This window comes from Petaurus breviceps, unplaced genomic scaffold (genome assembly GCF_028583685.1).
Source record: "Petaurus breviceps papuanus isolate PSGF00001 unplaced genomic scaffold, PetGlider_PUasm1.0 151, whole genome shotgun sequence".
Classification (NCBI taxonomy): Eukaryota; Metazoa; Chordata; class Mammalia; order Diprotodontia; family Petauridae; genus Petaurus; species Petaurus breviceps.
Window position 1 is genome coordinate 14,121,891 of NW_027185712.1, and position 25,479 is coordinate 14,147,369.

Here is a 25,479-nt window from a genome sequence, read left to right on the forward strand (position 1 = left end):
TGTTAATGTCAGTGGTCCTTGCTGAAGTGTTCCTTTCTCCTACCTTATTTAACCTAACATGAAGATAGAAAAAGAGACAGAAGAAGTCAGAAAAAAAATCTAGGAAGAATTACAAAAGAGAGGATAAGGGAGACAGAAAGTCAGAGTAAGAGGAAGGGCAAGAGAGAGAAGAAGAGGAAGGGAGGGAGAGAGAGAAGAAGAGGAGGGAGAGAGAGTTCAAATGGAAGAGGATGGAGAGAGAGATGGAGAAAAAAATGAAAGAAGGGGAGATAGGAAGAGAGTGAGGGAAAAGAAGGCAAAAAGAGGCAGCAAGAGATAGAAGGACAGAATGAAGAAGAACAAAAGAAGGAAATGAAATCAAGGGAGAGTGAATAACCAAAGGAAGGAATGAATGAGAAAGACAAAATAAGGAAAGAACAAAGAGAAAGGAGAGAGCAATAGTAAGAAAACAGAAGGAATGTGGGAGGAAAGACAAGACAAATGGAAAAAAGGAAACAGTAAGACAAAAGAAGCCTGTGAGAGGTGAAGGAAATAGAATAACAAAGAGGGAGGAAAAGGGGGATAAAGAAAAAGAAAGGAGAGCAAAAGGCAGAAGGAAATAGAGCAGGAAGCAGAGGAGAGGGAGATACAAAGAGAAGAGGAGAGAGGGAGGTAGAAAGAATTCCCGTGAGTGACAGAGGAATGTGCTTGCTCCTCTTGAGGGGGAGAGGTGTAAGAAAAAGGTCCTTCCTTTCCCTATTTCATCCCACTTTCCTATCTCCCTTCACTTCTTCCCCTGGTTCCTCGCGGTAGGTATTATACATTAACATGCCCAGCCTCCTGACTCAAACCAGGCTTCATTCTTTGACATATGACCAAGGGAGAAGCAGGCTAGTTAGTTTGGGATAACTTAAGGCTATGCCAGAGATAGCACTAGACAGAGACAAATTATGGAGTACTTGGACTTGTTTCCTCTTCCTAAATTAAAGGGGAAACTGGTTTTTAGCACTGTTTCTATAGCCTGGAGCCTAACAGAAAAACCAGGACTCCCTTTCCTTGAGCCCTGTAGCCCCTTCTCCTTCCTTCTTCTTCCTTCTTCCGTCACCAGCTAGTCACAACTCCCATCACCCAAAACAGGGAAGCTAAACACGTCAGCCTTGGTCAAAGTATAACAACAGCATACTGTGATCTCACTTCTTTATGCTAATAGGGCAGGTATACTGTTGATCATCCACAGCCTGTACTCATCTAAAGGATGGCTTTCCCTCCCTACCCCACCCCCATTACTATCTCCCCACCAACACAATTTTTACACAAGCCACCAAATAACTCATTCATGATAATGTCAGCCTGCTGACAACCTGATCAGAAAAAAATAAATCTGCTAAGAGAAAACATTACATCATGCATTACAAATGGTCTGAGGTTATCCCTTGCTTGAGGATAACCCACCGTTTTGGATTATCTCTTATTTTGGATTATCTGTCATTTTGTATGAGGCATTGTTTTGAATTCTTTATTGTTTGGCTTTATCAGCTGTTGCTGTTTTCCCTGCTGCTGCTTCTATCCACTGATGCAGATAATCAAAAGTTGGCTTTATCTCCAATGACTGAGCTGAAAAGTGCATTTTGGCTTGTTTGATTTTGCTGCCTGATACTGAAATATTTCTCTGTCTTTCATTCTGTTTCTCCTAGTCTCTGTCACCCTCTCTCACTCTGGTCTTCCTCTTCTTTCTTCCTCCAACAGCCGCTTACCCTGCTGCCTATGGTCAGATAAGCCAAGCGTTCCCTCAGCCGCCTCCAATGATCCCGCAGCAACAGAGAGAAGGTAAGTCTGGGAGCTAGGCTGCCTGGATCCCAGTCCCAAAACCACCCTACCTTCCCATCACTGCCCCTCCCAAGCACAAACCCTTTAACTAAGATCACTGGCTCCAACTATCCTGAGTTTGAAAGATACCATCAAATCCATTATCTGTTGGGGAAAAAGAGAAGAGGACTGAGTTTTTTTTTAATGATAGAGATATCATTTCTCTATACAGATGTGTAGTTTCTTTCTTGGTTGTTGCTGAAAGCAGTCTAGTCTGGAGATAGGAGAGTGGATGATATGTCCTTGAAATTATTCTGTTCACATCATAGTTTCTACAACGGTAGTGGAGCCAAGCGCAAATTTGCCTTTCAGTTTTGCTCTTCTACTCCCTGGCACCAAACCAGCAACTTAAATTTCCTTCCTACTTGGGAGAGGAGATATATTGAGCTAGGTCAAGGTAGGATCTCTTTCAAGGGCAGTGCTTCCCCTCAGCCTCTTCCCCTCAGCTGCCTAAGGTGCTACCTCAAGGTTGCTAACCTTTTGACTCTTTCCCAAGGGCAGAAAGAGAATCACAAGCCTACTTAAGTGATGTGTCAATAAGAAAGAGTATGGAATTTCATGATTCCCTTTTCCAATCAAAAGGTGTCATTTTCCACTCTGGATGAAAGAAGACCTTTCATCTTCCCAAAGTTAGTCTAATTGTTAGCTACTACTAGGGAATTTGCATTCAATGATTACCTTAGCAACCAGCCACTTTAATAAGTTGTCTCTGACACATCCAAATGTAACAAATATTTTCCAACAGAACAAACCATTTAAACTAATATTTAAACAGAAAATCAATTAGATTTAAACAAAGACTTACAGAGTTTTCACGAGGAGATATGGTTCACATTCCTGGGGTGTCCCTAGTCCAATGGAGGGACATGGCTCACCCTTAGGGAACTTACAATGCAACTGGGAGAGTAAGTCTAACACTGAAGCAGGTGGTACAACGAAAAGGATGCTGAATATGAAGTCAGAGTATCTGGGTTCAAATCCTGATTGACACTTACTACCTTTATGACCTTGGGCAAGTCATCTAACCTCTTTGAGCCTCAGTTTCCTCATCTATAAATGAAGAGGGTCAGACTAGACGGCTTTTAAATCCCCTTCCTGTTCTCAGTCTTTGATCTTGTGAATGAATGGTAGACTATAGAGTGCTTTAGGATTTACTGAAAGAAATGATAAAGTTATCTGGGAAAGTTTCATTGAAGAACTGCTCTGGGTTTTTTAAGGATAGGTAGAATCTAGAGAAGAATGAGGAAGATATAATAGGTTGATGAGTAATCTGTACAAGGAAGAGACCAGGAGGGAGGGAAGTAGGATCAATCATGGAAGGACAGCCAAGAGACCTGGGGATAGCTGCAACCAGTCAGCACTCTGGTGTGGTTCATTGAACAGCAATAAGGGTCCCCACTGGTAACAAAGGTCTCTTATAGAAAGACCTGGTAAGAAGATTGGATTCAGGAAATAGTGAACATCAACCATTCTCCACTGCCAAGAATAGTTCAAAGATGAATAAAAGGAGGAAATACTTAAAATTTCACAAACAAATGATAAAGTATGGTCAGAATTCATCTCTACTGTCACCATCAATCCACAAGAGAAGTGGGAGTAAAGTCCAGGCAGAAAGGCCAGCTAGATCCAATCTCCCTTGGGGCTTTCTTCCTTGACTTACTCTCTTACCTGCAGTTTCACTGGCTGACACCCTAAAATTGTCAGACCTTCATTTCCATTCTATTTCTCTCTCCCTGTATCTCAAGATCTTGTCTGGTCCCAAGAGGAATCCAGTTCCTATAGATTCTCTTAGCCTAAATGTGAACTGTCTTCCTTGTCTTCCCCTCAATGAATTGAGACCAAGATTGGGTAGTGGAAAGAACCCTGGACTTGTCAAGATACCTGAGCTCCAGCCCTAGCTTTGACACCTTCTAACTCCTTGGCCTTGAACAAATCACTTTTCCTCTGTCAATTTGCTTAATAGGAATAATTACATCTGAACTCCTTGCCTCACAGACATTTCATGAGAAAAGCATTTTTAAGTACTGTAAAACACTATAAAAATGTGAATTTTTTGAAAGAGCTTTATGCTTTAGGTGGGCTTATAATTCCATTAGGGAATAAAAAGGACGATCTAGACCTATCTCTCTCTGTATTTTCATGGAACCCTTGAGTTAACTTTGAAGAACTGTCTAATACTGTAATTTTCCCCTTTTGCTTGTTATTTTAATCCCCAGTATTTCCTTATGGGAGGCAATGTAGCATGAAGATCTCAATTCGAGTTTTGCTCTATCATACTATAGGACCTTGGGGAAATCACTTAACTTCTCAGTGCACTAAGTAATACTTACACTAATACTTTCTTAGAGAAAGAGTTATTGTAAGTGGGGAAATGGAGATTTTTCTCCTACAGTATAAGAAATGGTAGCTCTGAGGGGGACAATTTACAGCTTAGTAAGTATATAAGAATGCTGAAGCATCAAAATATTCCTACCTGGCCACAATCCCCTTATATGTGTTATGAAAATATAAGCTTCCTGAGGGCAGGCACTGTCTTTCTACACACATTCTTTCATCAGTGTAGGGGAGGTTCTGTCTGAATTCCTTCCCTGCTCATTAAGCCCTATGGAGTTGCCTGAGGCATAGAGATGTTAAGTGACTTGCCCAAAGTGACACAGCTAGCAGACACCAAAGGTGAGATTTTATCCCAGGTCTTCCTGACTCTATACCCAGAACCCTAACCACAAGGTCATACTGCTTCTGCTAACACAAGTAAAAAAATGATCCAAGGTAGAGTGTGAAAAAAAATCCTAAGGAAAGTATAGAGTACATTGCAGGTACAGAGGGCAGAGAGATTATTTTTAGCTGGGGAGAATCTGAGGCGGCTTCATCTGAAGTGGCATCTGAACTGACCGATCCCTGATGGATAGGTAGCACTCTGACAGGCAGAGAGAGAAGGGAGGGCATTCACCAGACCATGGATTTAGATCTGGAAGGGACTTTAGAGAATCACCTATTCCAACCCCCTCATTTTACAGATTGGAAACCTGAGGTCCAGGGAGAATTAGCCAAGGTTATAGAGGTTGTAAGTGATAGAGGCCAGGGCTCCAGGTTCACTGACTAGAAATCCAGTGTTTCCCCCACCCTACCCCACTGGAGGCTGAAGGGAACAGTGAGAGCTAGGAGCAACAAGAAAGCCCTAGGTGGTCTCATAGAACCAGGAGCAGACCGATAGAGTTAGAGCACAGGGTTCACTTAAAGGGGTGGGGGGCCATGATGAGGGGGAAGATGGGGCTAGATTGGCCTTTGAGCATGAAAGACCAGGCTGAAGTCCTTAGAGTGATATACAACAATACAACACAATGGGCACATAAAGCAATGAGGAGTTTCTATAAGCTCTAAATATATACAAAATGTCTCTTTGGTTTGCACCTTTAGGGTCTTTTGAAAATCCACTCCTACTGAAACATAAATTATTCCTATTCCAGAGGAAAGTAAAGTGTTTCCTCACTTGGTGCTGTCAGAAAACGAGCCCTGTATGTCTTGCATGTATTTGGTAACTCACCTGAAAAATCATATTAGAGAACAGATCCATTCCAACATTGGCCTCCTTTTTCTGGATTGGTCATATATTATGAATGGAAGATATAAGAATTTACCCATGGAATCTTCCCTGAATGGCACTGGAATGAAAGATGAAGGCCCCTAGCTCCATGAAGCCTGTGAGTACCAAGAGAAGAATCACTAAAGGCCATTCCATTTTTCTTTGTAGGCAAACACCTATTTTACAAACCATTCTAACTACCTTACTTCTATAACAGATTTGGGGAAAAGCAAATTAGAATGGACCCAGAGACTGCTAGAATTTGGTACACAAGAAGTGAGGGCTGGCATCCTGTTAGCAAGGGAAGAGTCAGGAAAATCATGATGAGCAGACACAGAAGCTGGCAAAGGACAGCAGTCAGAGATAATTTAATACAGGGGCAAATGCCTAAGGCAGCGTCATGCAGTACAGGGGTGTTGGAATCAAATAGAAATGGGGACCACTAATCTGAACAGAAGGATTCCTGTGGGCCACAGACTGACCAAGTTTGAAAATGTGATACTGTGTTTTACTGTATTTTTTATTTGTTTTGTTAAATATTTCCCAATTACATTTGAATCTGGTTCAGAGTGCACTCCTGAGATTTGGGCCATGTGTTTTACACCTCTGATGTAATGTACAGAGAGTTGACCTAGGAGTCAGGAAGACCTGAGTTTAATATCTGCCTCTTACACACACTGACTCTGTGACTGTGGGCGATTCGTTTAATCTCTGAGGACCCCAGAAAGATCTCTAAGACTATAAATTGCAGAGCAGTTGCAAATTTGCATTGGTGGAGACATTCCCTCCACTGGGAATTTACTACTCTATGAAGTCAAGAGGCCTGGCTCCCTCCCTCCCAAAACATGAACATTTCTGGCTGCTATGGGGTGGTGCTGTGCTGCCATGGAAAGAAGGCTTGATTTGGGGGGGAGGGGCCTAGAGTATGTAGGGGAGACTGCTTGGAGGCTGTGGAATTCAAGATGAGTCTTGAAATATGGTTAAGATTTGGATCAGAAGGGACATGGAGAGTGGTGAGGAAGAAGGCATTGCAGATAGAAAGCAGGACATAAGAAAAGGTGAAGAAGCATAAACCATCATGGTGTATGCAGGGGTTATAAAGAGAGGTCATGAAATACCTTTCCTAAAAGATCCTAAGAATCAGAGGTGTGGCTTTCTCCTTTTGAGACAGTATAGGTGCAGTCCTACAAGAAATGACAGGAGTGTATGAAATATTTGGGTGATCTTCTTCAGCCTGAGGGTCCCAGAAGAAACTAGGGATGGAGGCAAATATTGGGTGATCCCACTGACTTGAAGCAGGGTGTCAATTCCCTCCCCTAGCTGGTGCCCACCTAGATTTGTTTTTGAAGCTCTATGATGGATATGGTCACCAGCATCTAAAATGACAATCCCTACAACTGGCATAGAGTTTCCTATTTTTCATATCTGCTATCTCATCTGATTCTCACAGAATCCCTGTGAAAGTGGGAACTACCAAGATTACTATCCCCATTTTTCAGATGAGGAGACCAAGGGCACCTGAGGGAAATGCTTCTGCAGTATCACAAATGTCCTGACCCCTAATCCAGTGCTCTTTCCACCCATATACTGGCCTTCCTGTGTTCTGATTCAAAACCTACTCATTGAAATATTAATCTTGGATGAGCTATTCTCTCTCTCCCAAACTTTGCCCCACCCTGCCCCACTACCCCTGGTTAAGCTGGAAGACTGCTCATGTCTCTTCTATCTCTGTCTGTCTCTGACTCTGTCTCTCTATCTCTCTGTCCCTATATGTCTCTGTCTCTGTGTCTCTTTTTATCTGTCCCTGTTGGTCTCTCTGGCTCTGTCTATCTCTCTTTTTCTGGCTCTTTCTCTGTCTCTGTTTCTCTCATGGCCTCCATGTCTCTGTCTCTCTCTCTTTTCTCTGTCTCTCTCTCTCTTTCTGTTTCTGTCTCTGTCTCTCTCTCCCTACCTCTGTCTCTCTCTCTCTCTCCCTTGTCCTCTCCTTCCTCAACCACAGGGCCAGAGGGCTGTAACCTGTTCATCTACCATCTGCCCCAGGAGTTTGGGGATGCTGAGCTGATGCAGATGTTCCTCCCTTTCGGTAATGTCATCTCCTCGAAAGTGTTTGTGGATCGGGCGACTAACCAAAGTAAATGCTTTGGTGGGTAAAGATAACAAACCAATTAGATTCACCTAGGAAAGGGCATTGCTCGCAACAAGTTACCATTTGCAAACTGCTTTTTATCTGCCTCCTTTTTCTCCTCCTCCTCTTCCTTCCCCAGCTGTCTTTCTCTGATTTCTCCTTTCCCCATCTCTCAGTTTCCTTCTACGGATCTTCTTTCTTCTCTGAACTTTCTGCATCTACTCTACACCCTTTCTGCCCCATTCTGAGGACTGGGTACAATGCCACAGTTGAGGGGGTCAGTTAGGACCCCTTCTTATTCCTTTGACCCTCCCTTGCCAGCCGTCCTGGAAGGAGGCCGAGGGGTGGGCCAAGGCCAGGAGGTTGTAAGAAGGGAGGTAGATATACAGTGGTGGGTGAAGGGTAGGAAGGATGGGCACTGGAGTCACATCACACAGAAGATGACAGACAGACATCAGTGGTGGTGCCAGGTCTTTTCTGGGAACATCCACTCCTTTTAGACTGGCCCTTGAGGCAGAAGGGGTGGGGAATAAAAGTGTGAATTGACTCCTTGTTCCCAGGACCTTCCCCCTTCTTGATTTTAAAGAGATATTTTTAGGGGGAGATGTGCCCTCCATCTGAGCTCCCTGGCCATGGAAGCTGGGGAATGTCCATGGTGATAGAGGGGAAGACCACCCAATTGGTGTCTGTCTGCCTCCTGCTCCTTCAACCTCCTGACCTGCTAATCCCCAATGAACCAAGTCTCTTCTTCCCCACTGATGACACTCTGTGCCTCCCCAGTTTTCATCTTACCTTTCCTCATCGCTCGCTGCTGCCCATTTTCCTCCCCTTCTACCATCAAACTTCCCTCCTCTCTTTCTTACTTATGTCCCTTCTGTTTCTTTCCCGTTTCTCTCTCCTGTTCTCTCTAATTTCCCCTTTCTTCTCTCTCAATTGATCACCTAGTATTCCCTGATCCCCACTGTGCTCCTAGCCCTGAGCTAGGAGCTGTGGAGGACACAGGAGAAGCTGGCAGAAGTTCTTGCCTTGAGGAACTGGATGTCTCCCTGTGGGACAAGGATGCACCGTGGAGTAACAGTGAGCAGACACAAGGCAGTGCAGGGTTAAGTGCTAAATTGTGTGACCAAATGTAACTGCCAAAGGAGTTTAGAGGGAGTGACTTATTGGATCTGGATTGTTGAGGAAGGCTTCATAGAGGAGGCAGAGCACAAGCTGGGCCTTAAAGGATGGGCAGGATTTCAATTACTAGAGGGCAAGGGTGAGGACATTCCAGGGGGAGAGTAGAGTCCAAAGGTGGAAATGAGCAATGGATTATGGATGGTATAGCAGCAGCCTGGCTGGAGCAGAGGGTGCATGGTGGGGAGAAGGGGCAGATAAAGTAAGGTATTACAACATTGGAGAGGGCCTTGGATATCAGAATTAGGAGTTTAGAGTTAATAAATGCAGGCACAAGGGAACCATTTAAATTGCTATTTTCAGGGTGGGGAAAGTGGTGTATGTGCTGGATCGGAAGGGGAAAGACAAGTCAGAGAAGCTAGGAGCTCTCTATATCTCCCTCTTCAATGTCCCCTGCATTCATCCCTTCTGTCCTCTTCCTATCTTCTCCCTTTCTCCCTCCCCTAGCCATGCTCCCTCCATCTCCACCAGCTCGCTCTCTTCTGGCATAATTCTCTGAAGAAGTACCCTGCCCTGGCTGCTGCCTTAAATACTGTGAGGCCTGACCTCCAGGTGGGGGGACCTGTCCCATTCTGGGGACTCTGGCTTTCTCTGGACAGTACCGTTGAGGCTGAATGCGGCGGCTCAATCAGCTCTCCAGCCTCTTTCCACTGCAGGGACATTGTACACCCAGTATCAGTCAGAGGTACCCAGATATCTAGGTACTATTATCTATTCTCCAGGGGCTGGATTCTAAGTCTGGGGTGGGGAGAAGAGGTGTGGGTAGAGAGTCCCCACTATTTCAGAAAATTGGAGTTGGGTCCTCTCTCAGCTACCCACAGGGACAGGGGGTGTGGGCAGATAGAGTGGTTATGGAGTTTGTAGAGTAAGAGCCCAAACCACAGCATGTGGGTATAGGGGAACTGTGTGTCTCTGTCTGTGAAAATCTGTGCCCATGAGTTATTCCTGTGTAAGTTTGTGTGTACATGTATCTCTGTATTCAGTTCGGTTCAACAAACATGTATTAAGTGCCTACTATGCAATCCAAAATGCCTTCAAGGAGCTTAAAATTTAGTTGGGGGTTGGGAAGGAGAAAAAGACATAAATTCCTATAATTTTAAAGATGATGCCATGCTTAGGAAAGGTCAAATAAATGGCCCAGGAGATTCAAGGAGGGAGAGATCACCTCCTGGATCTCCTGGTGGGGTGGGATGGGGGGGAGGGATGGGGGGGGTGGTCAGGAAGGGCCTCATGGAAGAAGGAAAACCTGAGCCGGGTTGTTGAAGAAGGGAAAAGATATCAATTAAGTGGAGATGAGAAGCAGGGACTCGGTTCCAGGCATGAGGGATGCACAGAGGCACGAGACAGCAGGACAAGATCTTGGAACAGTGAGTAGCTCACTTTGACTGGAGGGTAGCATATGTATGCAAAGTGGGGGGGAGTATTATGAAATAAGTGTGTAATTATAATAATAGTTGATATTTACATATAATGCCTTAAAATTTGCAAAATACTTTATATACATTATCTCATTTGACCTTCACAACTATACAAGGTAGGTGCTGTAGGTATTATTATCTCAGTTTTTGAGAAAAAGAAACTGAAGCTCTAAGAAGATTAAGTAACTTGTTTGTGATTACTCAGCTAGTAATTAATGGAGGATGATTTGAACCCAGATCTCTTCTGACTTCAACCATGTGAATATGACGGAACCAGTGCATGTGTCCCTCTATGTGTCAGTCCACATAGAGACTTAAACACCAGCCTGAGATTGTATTTTTAAGTCAAGATGCAAGTTTGGTTTTCTCCTCGTCCTTCTTTGGAGCAGGGAAGTGACTGATTCAGACCTGTGAATTAGGAAGATTACTTGTGCATATAAGGGAAAGGTAGACTAGAGCAGAGGGAGAGTAGAAGCAGGACAATGTCAGGAGGCTAGTACATTAATCTGGTTCACTCGTTCTCAAAGGTGGTCTGGGGACACCTGGATGTCCCTGAGACCCTTTCGAGGGGTTCTGAGTGTAAACTATTTTCCTAATAATAATAATTTCTAATATGGTGAATATCAACAGATACAAACGACATAAAAGCTCTTTGGGGGAGGTCCTCAACCATTTTAAAGAGTATAAAGGGGTCCTGAGACCAATCCAAGCTAACAGACATTTATTAAGGACTTACTATATATGTACAAGGTGCTCTGCTAGATTCTGGGGATATGAAGACAAAATGTAGACCAGTTTCTGCCTTCAAGGAGCTCATATTCTGTGGGGAAGAGGACAACAGAGAAACAGAAAAGTATTATACAGTGGGGAGTTGATAAATGTTTAACAAGTGGCTCTCTGAGAGGGGGTAATGTACACAGCCCTCATTTTTAAGTTTAATCTGCATTTTTGCCATTTCCTCCATCATTTTCTTAAGTCTAGACAATCAACAAAACAATAAATCAAGTCCTGATTTATAGTGTTTGTTGATTTCTGAGGTGTAAATACTCACACTGAAAATTTAACAAGTGGCTCTCTCAAGTCAGTTCTAGCTAGCTCTAGGACACTGTGAAAGTATCCATAAGATCATAGGATCTTAAAATCACAGCTCTAGAATTGGAAGGGACCTCAGAGGCCACTGACTCCAACATTCTCATCTTACATATGAAGAAGCAAAGGCTTAAGGAGATTCTTACTTGTCCAGAGATCACACTGGTAGTGAGAGAGTATTAACAACCAGGAATCATGAACAAGGAAGCACATGAACTGAGTCTTGAAGGAAGCTAGGGATTCTAGGAGGTGGAGTGAGGAGGAAGTGTACTACAGGAGCAGAGGAGAGTCTGTGCAAAGGCTCGGAGGTAGAAGATTGTACACCAAATCAATGGAATAGCAAATAGCTCCATTTATTTGAAAAATGAAGTATGAGGAGGGGAGTAATATGAAATAAATATGGAAAGTGGTGTGAAAAAGGAAACAGGAAGCTAGAATAGGCTCAAGTGGCTGGGGGGTGGAGGGGCAGGAAGGCTTCCTGCAGAAAGTGACATTTGAGGAGAGTTGTAAAAGAAGCAAGAGATGTCAAGAGGCAAAGATGAGGAGATGCTTTTCAGGCATGATGGATAGTCTAGGCCAGGGGTGGGGAATCTGCAGCCCCAAGGCCACGTGTGATCCTCTAGGTCCTCAAGTGTGGCCCTTTGACTGAATCCTAACTTCACAGAACAAATCCCCTTAATAAAAAGATTTGTTCTGCTTAACTTGGACTCGGGCAAAAGGCTGTCCCCCAGGACCTAGAAGGCCACATGGGGCTTTGAGGCCTCAAGTTCCCCACCCCTGGCTCCAGACAAAGGCAAGGAGACAGGTAATGATACACCTGGGAGTAATCTACATGAAGATAATAATTGAACCATGGGAAAATGATGTGATACCCAAGGGAGGGAGGGGGTATAGTGAAAGAAAAAGAAGGGGACATTTATTAAGCACCTACAATAATATAAGAGGCACTCTGTTGACTGCTTTACTGATGTGATCTTGTTTGATCCCCACAACAACCCTGTAGGGTAGATGGCATTATTATCTCTGTTTTACAGTTGAATAAACTGAGGCAAACAGATATTAAGTGGCTTGACCAGGGTCACACAACTAGCAAATGTCGGAGGCTAGATTTGGACAGGCCTAGTGCTCTATCTACTGGGCCACCCAGCTGCCTCAAGAAGAGAAAAGGCAGTCTAGGCAAAAAATTATGAGGTTCTTAATGAGGGTGATGGAAGTGGAAGAAAGGGGAATGGACACAAAAGATATTCCAGAGGTAAAACTGATAGGACTGCAAAACTATTTCGATGTATGAGGCAAAGGGAAAGGGAGTCAGGAACAACTCCGAGGTTGACCAATCTGGATAAATGAAAGAATACTGGTGCTAGAAAAAAAGGCAATTGGGAGTAGGAGGAAGATTTAGGAAGAAAAAAGATGATGGGTTGTCCATGTCACAGTGGAGCTCAAGGAGAGGTCAAGAATGGAGGCAAAGATTTTGGAGTCATTTTGCATAGAGCTGAAAATTGTCACCATATGGAGAAGAAATTGCCACGGGGGGGGGGGGGTGAGAGAGAGAGAGAGAGAGAGAGAGAGAGAGAGAAGGAGCTAAGGACAGAGATATGAGACATCTCTGCTGTCTATAACATGCCCAGATCTTCCTCATCCCTAAAAAATGAAGACAAAAAACCTGACTTGACCATACGATCCCCTCAAGTGACCTTCTACCTCTTCTCTGCCACAACCAAACTAAATGTCATCATGAGTTGCCTTCATTTCTTCACCTCCCACTAATTCCTCAATCCTTGCAATATGGCTTGTTACCCCACCATTGAATTGAAATTGTTCTCCAAGGTTACCAACAATTTGTTAATTGTTAAATCCAATGGCTTTTCTCAGTCTTTATCCTTCTTGACCTCTCTTTAGTATTTGACACGGTAGATCACCTCTTTTTGGACACTCTTGCCCCAGAATTTTTGTGATACTCTCTCTTTGTTCTTCCTTTCCTGACCTCTCCAGGCTCCAAGTCTCCTTGGCTGGATCTTCATGACTCACTCCCTCCTCTTGATTGTCTCCCAGGGTTCTGCCCCAGGTCCTCTTTTCTTCTTTCTCACTATTCCCTCTGGGTGAGCTCTTCATCTCCCAAGGATTTAATTATCATCTCTATAAAGATTACTGCCAAATCTGTGTATCCAACTCTTCCCTCTCTCCTGAGCTCCTAAATTAACCGCATTCCAGTCAAGCCCAAGAAGCTTTGGTCAATGGCTCCCCATTGCCTCTAAAATGGTTCTAATACAGAGAACTAAAGCACACAGATCAAACCAGAACTCAAGTTTCCAAAAGCATGTATTGTATTTATGTATACATTGGTGGAGAGAGTGAGGCTTCCAAAATGTTTCTAGAGTTCCTCTCAGTATCCTGCTTTTATCTCTGATATCTGCCACCAGTGGTCTTTCATTATGGTAGCAGAGGTAGAATAGTTTAGGCCAGTGATGTAAAAGTAATTGGGCCACTAAATCATATATAAAGATCCATGTGGATTTTGACATATTGACATATGCATATTGACACAGAAAACCACATATTAATATTATCTATGTTTTATTATATTTTTATTTGCCTGGTTAAATATTTCCCAAATACAGTTTAGCCTGGTTTGGGCTGCATTGGGGAGTATTGTGGGTCAAATGGGGCTCATGGTCTGCATGTTTGACACCTCTGGTTTAGGTGAAACACCAATGTTTATCATAAGTAAAAATGCTGATTTAGAATCATAACATCAAATTCATCATTTAACGAGGGCCTTAGAAGTTTGCAAAGCACTTTACATACATTATCCCATCTAGGCCTGACTACGACTGTATGAGGTAAGTGCTAACAGTTTTTGTTATCTCTGTTTTACAGTTGAGGAAATTGAAGCTGAGAGGGGTTAAATTATTTGCCCAGGGTTCCACAGGCAGGGCTTAAACCCAAGTCTTCCTAACTCAGCTACCACTCCCAACATAAAAATCCTCTGTGTGTGTGTGTGTGTGTGTGTGTGTGTGTGTGTGTCAGAGAGATAGAGTACTTCTGAAAAAAAAAGCCTATGCTGTGTCACTTAATGACAAAACTCCATCTCTCTCTACTTGAATGTGGCTGTTTTTTTCTGCTTCTACCAGAAGATAGAAACCAGTTTTTTTCACAGCTTTGATATTCGCTATCCCAGTGTGTTTTTAGCTGTGAAGTAGTTGAAGAGTTAACCGGTGTTTCCTTGCTACCTGCTAGAAACAAGAATTTCTCAGTATGCCCATTCAGTGCCAGTGCCCTCGATATGGAGCAAACACTCTTAAGTCAAGTGTCTAAGATGACCTTTTACTGGAGGTGCAGGATGGCATTTGTCTAATGAGCTAACTGGGGCACCAGGGTGGGGGAAGGCTTGGGGTAAAGAACCCACTGTGACTGAGCATTTTTCAATTTAATTTGTTAAAAGAGTTGAACTATTTTTTGGGGGGGGGAAACCCTAAAACAATGTTAAAGTTCAAACTAAAGCATCCCAAATACATTGCATAAAATAGATTTCTTCTTTAAAAAGTTTTGTTTTCATGGAAAGCAATGTACAGTTAACAAGAGCACTGAATTTGGAATCAAAGGACCTGGGTTTGAATCCTGACTCTGCTATTTGCTACCAATGTGACATTGGGCAAGTTATTTAATTTCTTTGAATCTCAGGTTCTCATCTGTAAAATAAAGTGGTTAGATTAGGTGGCCTTTAATAACCCTTTCTAGCTCTAAATCTATGATCACAGGATCCTTGCTGTCACAAAAAGTTTCTTTTTCTCTTTTTCTACTATGGTTAGAAATCTTATCTAACCAAGATAGTTGAGAAAAAATGAATGCATGTTAGTGTTAGTAATCCATATCTATATATATGTATATACATATACACATACATATGCAAACACACACACATCTCTGTGTGTACATGGACCTGCATAGAGTGAGGAGAACAATAGGGAGCCATATAGTAAGGGAGCTTGGAAAGAAGTGATGTCATTCCTTACCCAGAATGCTTTGCACTATACTATACAACCTCCTATTAGTCAGGGTCAAGGCCCAATAGCGACAAGGTCTATTCCACCAAGGCTTAGGAAGTGAGAAGTGACATAGGCTCCTGTGTCCCCAGAGCCTCAGCAATTCCCCATACTGGGCTTATTGACTTAGGTCAAATCTCAAAAAGAATTTCCCAAAAGTTAAAACTGTGGGACTAGAAAAAAAGGAAATCTTCAGTCTTCATTTGTGGAATTTATAAATAGGGGTGATGATCCCCACAGCTCTCATGTATGGGGAGCCTGTCTGCTGTAGGTGATACGCTCAGGGAAATGCTTAATGCTAGCTGATGGTGGACATGTATGGCCTTGAGGACATAAAACCCCAGAGATTCCTCTTCATGTGAAATCCCTCCAAGCTCCTCAGGGCTTTCAAAGACCTACAAAGCCAAAAGCTTATCTACCAATCTGCCTCTTCTCTCTTCTCCCTTCTTTCATCTTCTTCCAGAATTCAGATACACTGATCCTCATCATCTGTGACTCTTCTCTCTGTCTCTCTCAGATTCTTTCCCACAGTCAAGTCAGTCTCTCTCTCTCTCCCTCCCTCCCTCCTTCATCTTAGGTATCTCCTCCATTTTTTCATCTCTCTTTTCTCTCCTCTGCTCACATTTTGTGACTACAGGGCAAAAAAGATCATCCAAAATCAGAAAGGACTTTGACTAAAGGCCTACAGAAGGCGGGGGAAAAAAAGTAGACCTATTTTCTCTTCTGGTGCCTTAAGTCCATCCAGTATTTGTACATATGTTTGAAACTGTCAGATAAATCAATAAATTAAGGAAAATGGCAGAAAGAAAACAAAAACAACAAAATCCCCAGAATTGTGCTTCTTTTTGCATTTTTCTTTCCAGAGGTAATTATTTACAAGATCTGCTTGATTTCGAAAATTAAATGCTCATCTGCATTTGACAAAGATGTGAGATTTTGATAGGCCATCCTTTCCATAGGACTCCATTTAGCAAAAGAAGAAGCTTCAGTGACCCAATCATAATTAGCCTATAGAGTAGAAGTCTAAATATTTGCACAATTCATGCATTTTATGCCTTTTCTTCCTTGCTACTGCCACAATGCATTCAGATAATTCAGGAAGATAAGAATCTTGAATTATAACAAATAACAGATCATTTAAACATTTTTGGCAACTGACACATTGAGACATGTTCATCAAACTCTCAGCCTATTCCTGATATTCTGGCTTCTGTTCTTTCTTCTCTTGATTCACCCAGCTGGGGAAAGAGAGTACTAATTTTGCTAGTGAACAATCTTCCTCTAGGAAGGGAGCTGGGAGTCCCGGGAAACGAGGCCTTGGCCTTGATCTCCTGCTATGTGACACAGGTACCCTGCTATGAAGATGGCAGGGTCACAAGAGTCTGGCAAAACTGCATTTGATGAAGTTCGTCTTTTGGTCTACAATGGACCTTTCTGTGCCCTTTACTCCTTCCCCACCCCCACCCCATTACTCCTATATTATTAGGTACCCAGTACTCTCTGGCCTAGGTACTAAGAACTAAATATGTTCCTCTTGGGTGGAGGGAGGAGTAGCATTTCAAAAGGGAATCTTGGAAAAGGTCATACTCACCAAAAAGAAATTAAGCAGTAATATGGAATTGCAGGCAATGGGAGAGGGGAGAGATTTTCATGTAGCGAGAGCTTCTGGCCTTGCTCACAACACTGAAACAGGCAGCTATTTGTTCTGCCTATGGGTAAGGCCAGCCCTGGTATCTGAGCCCAAACTTCCTCAAATTCAAAGGAGGCTGAGGTCAGAGGATCTAGGTTCCAATCCTGGCTCTGCTACTTACTACTTGTATGACCTTGGGTAAATCCCTTTACGTCTCTGGGCCTCAATTTCCTCATTTGTAAAATGGTGGAGTGGGGAATGGACTAGTTCATATCTAGATTCCCTTCTCCCTCCAAAACCCAAGACTTTATGACCTTGGAAGCTTTTCAAAAGGGGTTGGGAGGGGGAACTGGAAGGCCAGAAGTTGGCCACTTTGGAGGTAGGATTTAGAGGGAATTCTTATTCAGAAATGGGTTGAACTAGATGGTCTCAGAGGTACCTTCAAACATGGAGATAAGGTGTGGCTGCTCCTTACTGATGCAGGTACCAGCAGAGGAGAGGGCTGGGAGGGCCACGGTCTGTCTGTGGGAGGGAGGCACTATCCCTCAGGGTTTCTGAATTGAGAATTGTATTTCCTTCTGCAAAAGACACAGGCAGTACCGTGGAAAAGGGTCCCAAGCATTTGGGGAGGTGGGGAGGAGAGGGATAAACTGAGACTGTGGGCAGGAGGCTTTTGGGGAAGATGGCACCAAGCTCTGGTGAGTCCATTAACGAATGTATGCTCCCTGCCCCCGATCAGTGCACAGCTATGTGCCGGGAGGGGGGCCTGCCTCCAGGAAACCTCAGGTTTGACGGGGGACATAGGATCATGGGATTTCAGAGTTGAAAGGCACCTTAGAGGCCATCTAATCCAACCCACCACCCATCCCCATTTTACAGATGAGGAAACTGAGACCCAGAGAGGTGAAGTGACTTGCCCCAGGTCACACAGGTAGTAAGTAGCAGAGTCGGGATTCTTACCCAGGTCTTCTGACTCCAAATCCAGGGCTGTCTCCAACACATCACGCTGGATGATGGCACCTCTGTGGGGCTGTATCCCCAGGGAGGGGGGCGGGGGGAGCTGCCTCGGAATTCCCTCCCAGCCACCTCATCGACGCCTCTCCCCATCCCTTCCTTCCTTCCTCCCCTGCCCTCCCCCTCCGGCCCCCAGTGTTTCCCCCCACCCCGGGTGGAGTCGCGGACGGCGGCGTGGACGGCCCCGAGGCGGCCCCGTGGAAACCCCGGCCCTCGGTCTCCCCGTGTCCCCGCAGGCTTCGTGAGCTTCGACAACCCGGCCAGCGCGCAGACGGCCATCCAGGCCATGAACGGCTTCCAGATCGGCATGAAGCGGCTCAAGGTGCAGCTCAAGCGGCCGAAAGACGCCAATCGCCCCTACTGAGCGCCGGCGGGAGCGTCCCCCGGGGGAAACCAGGACTCGCACAGGTAACTGGGGCCAGGAGTGGACGCGGGGCCGCGGGTCAGGGGCCGGGGCCCGGGGCGGACGGGAGGGGGCGGGGCCCGACCGCTCGGACCCGCCGCTGGCCTCCGCCGTCTGCTCCTTCGGACCCATCTCGTGGCTTTCCTGGGACCCGCCGACCCTGGGCTTCCCATGCCGTCCTGGGGCCGGCCTCCTCCACCCTGCTCGCCCACTGGGCGCGGGGTGGCAGGAGGGGACGTGAGCTCCCCCCTGCTCAGGGCGGCTTGGGAAGCCGGGGATAGGTAGGAGAGGGGACAGGGGCAGCCAAGCTGGCCAAGAGAAACCAAGGCAATTGGAGAACAGTCTGTCCCCCGCCTTAGATTAAACAATCCCCCAGAGAGGGAAACTGGGCTCCTTGGAATATGCCCTGGCTCAGGTTAGAGGGTTAGGATGTTTGGGTCCGAGTTAAATTGAGCATCTCCTCCTTCCCTGACTTCCTCCTCCCACCTCTATGACATCAGGCAAATTCCCTGCTCTCCCAGGGCCTAAGTCTGCCCAGCTGAAAATGAGGAGAATCATTTCCATTACCCTTAGAAGCCTGAAGTGAGGCTAAGGTCTAATAGAGGGCAAAGGTCGAGGGTAGGCAGGAGAGATACCCAAGTGGGACGGATTGGGAATGGCCGGAACTGAACTGAGAGCTGCCAGTCAGAAGATAAGTGAAGTAGGATGGTAGGGCTGATGCCTGGGGGTGGGGGAAGGGAAGAAGAGAGAGACACACAGAACAACAGACCAAAGAAGATTAGTTGAACACATAAGGTGAACACTGACTTTTTCAGATTTGAAACAGTTTAAACACCTCAGTTATTCAAAGAAATGAAGAAAGATTTACAGTCAGCGCACATAGGTTTCAAACCCTACTCTGCTCCTTACTGTGTGTGACCTTGGGCAAGTAACTTACCTCTCTGGGACTCAGTTTCCTCATCTCTATAATGAGGGGATTGGACTAGATTATCCCTAAGGGTTTTTCCAGCTAGAAATCTTTGCTCCAAGAGAATGTAAGCTTGTTGAGAGCAGGGACAGTTATGTTTTTGCCTTTGTATTATTGCCAATGCCTAGCACAGAGTAGGCATTTAATAAGTGTTTGCTGAAGTTAGATGATCTTATGATCACACTTCTGGCAAGAGTTCAGTCCTACCTGAACCCTCACAATAGCTGCCACAAAATTCTGTCCCAACAATCTCCCAGCTCATAGCCCATTATTAGAAGCAGAGGAGGAAGATGGTTGGTGGTACTAGTGACAGGAATGAAGAAAGTAAAATAGGAGAAAAACTAAAGGCACAGTAGTATTTTACTGAACCTATAATAGAAGGTCATAGTGATGACCTTGAGTTATCAGGAAAAAATTAGATTACATTCAGTAGCTTGTCTTTGCAGTTAGGTGGCACACTGCATAGAGTGCTAACCCTGAAGTCTGGAAGACCTAAGTTCAAATCCAGCCTCAGAGAACTACTAGCTGTGTGATCCTGGGCAAGTCATTTAACCCTGTTTGCTGCAGTTTCCTCATCTGTAAAATGAGCTAGAGAAGGAAATGGCAAACCACTACAGTATCTCTGCCAAGAAAACTCCAAATGGAGTCATGAAGAGGCAGACACAACTAATGGACAAAAAATCCCAACAATCTTGTCTTTAATAAGTCAGAAATATATAATGCCATTTTTAAGAGTTCTGTTTAAAATGGCAATTTGGCTTTTGGATGTGATACCTTTCAGGTATCTGGAAAAGTGATTTTTGTAGAATGCCTCATTCCCCAAAGATGCTTAATAAATGAGGTGTCACTGTCCTTAGGATGAGGAGAATCCCTTTTGAAACATAAATGAGATATGTTTAGGACACTTGGAAGGAAACCATCCTTTACACTGTGAGTAATGAACTGATGGAATTTGTCATCACCAAGAAGCAGTGCAATTTATATTGGAAATCCAAACAGATCCAAAAAGGATTTGGACAAAGTGACAATTGTCAGAGCCATAAAGAGATTCTTTTAGGTTTCATCACAGAGAACAACTAAGCCCTTGGGGTCTTTGTTAGCAACAGAATACTGGCCTGTATAGGGCATGGTTCTGACCCACAGAGTCACAGAACCATAACATCTAAGAGCTGAAGGAGGCCTTAGAGGCCAAAGTAATGCAGCCTCCTTCCCAGTCACAGGAACACCTCCTCACGAGTGGTGATCTAGTGTTTCAAGGCAGCCAGTTCAAGCACTGAACTCACTATGGTGGTTCCTCTGTGGGAGTTGGGAGTTGTAGCCATCGCTTCGTTCTTCTTAGGTCCTGCTCCTTTGGATAAGGACAGTGCTCTGGAAGGTTCAGATCCAGGGTACTTAGTATAAAGGGCAATATACCTGGGCTAGAACATCTGGATTCAAATCCCTGCCCTGCAATTTAACTAGCAGTACTTTTGTTGTTGTTCAGTCGTGTCTGACTCTTTGTGACCCCGTTTGGGGCTTTCTTGGCAAAGATACTGGAATGGTTTACCATTTCCTTTTCCAGGTCATTTTACAGATGAGGAAACTGAGGTAAACAAGGTTAAGTGATTTGCCCAGGGTCACACAACTCAGTATTTGAACTCAGGTCTTCCTGACTCCAGGGCTAGCACTCTAGCCACCTAGCTGTCTACCTAGCAATACAGGCTTGGGCAAGTAAGTAGCCACCTCTCTAGGTCTCAATTTCCTCATTCCATTCAATTCGATAAACATATTAAGCACCTTAACTATATGCTAGGTAGTGTGCTAAGGGACAGAACCTTTATTTTTTTTAACTAGTTCTGGGAATTCATCTGTGTAAGGAACTCCCTCCAAGCATATAGACCAGCAGCTACTCTAGCTGGATTGAGATGTGGAATGATTTGTCCAGGGTCACACAACATATATGTATCAGAGGCAGGACTTGAACCCAGGTCTTGCTGACTCTGAGGCTAGCTTCCTATTGGCTTCTTCAAGACTGCCTTTCCTCCAGTCAATCAATAAACAACCCTTTATTAAATACCTACAATATGACAGGCACTGGGCTGGGAGCTAGGGATACAAAGCCAAAAATGAAAGAATTTCTGCCCTCAGGGAGCTTACATTCTACCAGAGAAGGCAACGTGGGCATAAAGAAGTCAACATGCAGAATAAATACAGAATTAATATGTGGCAGTGAAGGTTTGCAGTAGAAGATGGTACTTGTGCTGCATTTTGAAGGAGGTAGGAGATTCCATGAGGTGAAGGTAAAGAAGGCAGGATTTTCCACACATGGACAGAGAAAATTTTGGCTGGGATGGAGAGTGTGAAGAGGGAGCAATGTATAATGAAGCTGGATAGAGTGAGGTCAAGCCAGAAAGGGCTTTAAAAGCCAAACAGAGGAGGATTGCTTTGTTTGTTTTTATCCAGAGGCAAAAAAGGAGCCATTGGAATTTATTGACCAAAGGAGTGACATGATCAGACTTATGCTCAAGAAAAAATCATTTTGAGATCTATATGGAAGATGAATGGATAGAAGTGTGGAGACTTGAGGCAAGGAGACCAATTAGGAGGCCATTACAATAGTACAGGGCAACCACGATAAGAGCCTGAACTCAGATGTTAGCTGTGTGAGCAAAGAAAAAGGATTGAATATGAGGGATGTTGTGGAAATGGAAATGGTAAAATCTGGTAACTCATTGGTCATGTGGGGTGAAAGAGAGAGAGAGAAGTTAAGGATAATGTACAAATAACAAATCTGGGAAACTGGAATAGTTGATGGTCCTTGTTAGAAATGCAGGTAAAGAGAAGGAATTTGGGGAAGTATTAATTGGTTTTGTTATGGACATATTGAATTTGGGATGCCTCCAGTACATCCACTTTGAAATGTCCAATAGGCAGTTGGCAATTCAATACTGGAGCTCAGGAGGGACTGGGGCTAGATGTATAGAGAATAATCTGTGACTCATTCACATAGAGATGATAAAACAATGGGTGATCCATGATGATAATGATAGCAATGACTATGATGCGAATGAATGAAAGTTGAGAGGGTGAAGAGGGCTCAGACAAAACTTTGACATATGCCTACAGTTAGGAGGCATGATACAAATGGTGAGCCAGCAAAGGGGACTGAGCCAGATAATCAGGTAATCAGAGAGATAGGAGGAGATTCGGAAAAGAATGGTGTTATCATAATCCAGGAGGAGAGGATGGTCGACAGTGGCAGAGAGGTCAAGAGTTAGTACTGAGAAAAGATAGTCTGGGCAGTTAAGAAGTTGGGTGAGAAATTTGGAAAGAACGGTTTCAGCTGAGTGATGTTGGAAGCTGAATCGCATAGGATTGAAGACTGAGAAGTCATAGGGGCAATCAGCACAAAAACTGTTTCTAGGAGTTTGAGAAAAGGAGGGCAGATCTATATAGGACAATAGTTTGAAAAGATGGTATGGTCTGGTTAAGGGTGCTGCCCTCAAGTAGCTACTTTCTGCTAGGAGGCAGCCGAGGAGAGTAGAAAATGCTCTGTACCCAGTGAGATGTGGATTTACAATCACTTAATCTTTCTGAGGTTCAACTTCCCTGTATGCAAAACAGGACAAAAATACTTATGCAGTCATGTGGTAAAAGCACTTTGTAAATTTCAAAATATTATATAAATGAGGGCTCCATATCAAATGAAGGAGTTGGAGTGGATGATTTCCAAGGTCCCTCCAGCTTTAAGTTCATGCCCTAAGTCCTGATCCAAATCTTCTGGTTCATGGTTCTGCCCTCCTCTTTGAAGCTTGGCATCATCTAGTGTCTTCACCAAATCTAGTCAGTCTAGTTCAGGGACCCCCAATCTTTTTCAGTTCCAGGTATTACTTGGCTTTCAGTAAACTTCCCCAATCCCTCCATTCAGTCCAAAAGGAAGTAAATTCTAAAATTCAACATATACAGGCATACCTCAGAGATATTGTGGATTTGGTTCCAGAGCACTGCAATAAAGCAAATATTACAATAGAGTCACACAAATTTTCTGGTTTACCAGTGCATATAATAGTTATATTTACACTATACTATGGTCTCTTAAGTGTGCAAAAGTATTATGTCTAAAACAATAATATAGATACATTAATTAAAAATACTTTATTGCTAAAAAATGCTAACCATTATCTGAACCTTCAGTGAGTTGTAATCTTTTTGCTGGTGGAGGATCTTGTCTAGATGCTGTGGCTGCTGACTGATCAGGGTAGTGGTCGCTAAAGGTTGGGGTGGCTGTGGTAATGTCTTAAAATAAGATAATAATGAAATTTGCCACATAGATTGAGTCTTCCTTTCACTTGAAGACTTAGAGGCCATTGTAGGGTTATTAATTGATCTAATTTCAGTATCATTATGTCTCAGGGAGAAAAGAAGGTGGATCAGTCAGAACATACCTAACATTTATCAATTAACTTTGCCATCTTATATGAGTGCAGTTCATGGCACCCCAAAACAATGACAATAGTAACATCAAAGATCACTGATCACCATAATCAGATATAATAACAGTGAAAAACTTTGAAATATTGCAAGAATTACCAAAATATGACACAGAGACATGATGTGAACACATGCTGTTGGAAAAATGGCGCTGATACACTTGCTCAACAGAGTTGTCACAAATCTTCAATTTGTAAAAAACACAATATCTGTGAAGCACAATAAAATGAAGCATGATCAAATGAGGTATGCCTGTATATGCACATGAGAAACAAAACATATATTTCATAGGATAATAGAGTTATTTATTAAGTATTTCTCATGCCTCCCTGCCCTTACAAATCTTCTCAAACCCACTGGCAGTAAATATATGATGGCTGTGAGCTCCTGCTCTAGTCCCTATATAGCCCCTCCTCCCAAGTACTGCTTCTTGCCTAGGGCCACACCCACTTTCTGCTGGTTTGTAGAGCAGAGATGATGATATACACATGCTCAACCCAATACATCATCACACCTTTCCTAGCTCAGGTTAGCAGCCCCACCCATTATTCTAGCTCTTACCTCCATCATCTGCACTCAGGTCCTCTTACCTCATCTACCTAAAGGGATTGTTTTTTCCAGAATCCTATCACTGAAGGCTTATAACATTTTACAAGTATAGTAAACCATATAGGTACCTTCCACTAGTCGAGGGAAGTTTATTTTCACAACTCAGCTGGGATTTGAAATGGCTTGGGTTGTACTCTAACAAGGTTAAGTTGGACTCAGGGTATACTGACCTGGGTTCTATGTTCTGCGTGGATGCTCTGGGTATCGGGATGAACTCCCAAGTCATTACAGCTCTGGCTTGAGTCTTTGTTAGACTGGTTTCAGGGTTCAGGGCTCTGTGCTCAGTGTGATGTGGGCTCTCAGGTCCAGGCTCTCATCCAGAATCTGTGTTCTGCTTGGGTCCTCTAAGTCTAAAGGTTGCTGGTAGTTCCTAGGGATGGGGCCACAGTAGCCACAGATGATCTGCAGTAGCCTGTGGATTGCAACTTTCCAGGATAGCCTCATCTCTCTGAGTTGGATTCCTACTACTTACTGGCAAAAGGAATCTCAAGTTCTCTTCCAGCCCAGGGACTTTGATGCTAAGAGACAGATATCCACAGCAACAGAACAGTTACAGAAAAAAAGAGGGGCAGCAAGGCAGAGAGACAAAGTAGATGATAAAAGTGGAAGATACGGTGCCCCCAGTAACTAACGTGACCTGTGAACAACCATTTAGCATTGACTCCTGGGGGAGAAATACACATTGAGAATGAATGTAAGGGAATATGTGTCTGGATAAGTAAGGAAGGAGAGAGGGGAAAGAGATAGAGACAGAATGAGCACATTGTGTGACTGACTGTCTGAGTGCATGTTTGTCCCGTGTGTGTGTGCATGTGTGTATGCATGTGTGTGTGCATCCCTTCCAGCTCTAAATCCCACCATAGAATGTGTACAAACATGTCTGTGAATGTTCATGTTTGGGTGCCTGTGTGTGTGCTTCCTGTCAGGGGCTCCAGCTGAGCTGTTAGAAGAAGGTTACTCATTGTACTTGATTCAAAGTCATGATATTCTGCAGAACATCTGTCAAGTCCTGTAGGATGGAGCCCAGCCTTAAACCTAGGGACCACCACACCCAAATTCATGCCCTAGTTCAGTGTGGAAACTGATTCCCCTAAAGCCCTTTTCCAC

At 43.9% G+C, this 25,479-nt stretch overlaps 1 protein-coding gene across 10 annotated transcripts in view; it reads left to right on the forward strand.

Annotated features, from left to right (window-relative positions):
- CELF4 (CUGBP Elav-like family member 4) overlaps positions 1 to 25,479 on the forward strand; it is a 599,657-nt gene that overhangs the window by 566,684 nt on the left and 7,494 nt on the right. For 8 of the 10 annotated variants that reach the window (XM_069075666.1, XM_069075661.1, XM_069075613.1 and 5 more), the window contains 3 exons: positions 1,726 to 1,806; positions 7,428 to 7,511; positions 18,160 to 18,331. In XM_069075666.1, coding sequence (XP_068931767.1) covers positions 1,726 to 1,806; positions 7,428 to 7,511; positions 18,160 to 18,287 — 293 coding nt within the window. In that variant the 3' untranslated portion in view covers positions 18,288 to 18,331. Of the gene's footprint in view, positions 1 to 1,725; positions 1,807 to 7,427; positions 8,033 to 17,788; positions 17,844 to 18,159; positions 18,332 to 25,479 lie in introns of those variants that run through there. The other 2 variants (XM_069075622.1, XM_069075654.1) reach the window with 2 other exon arrangements.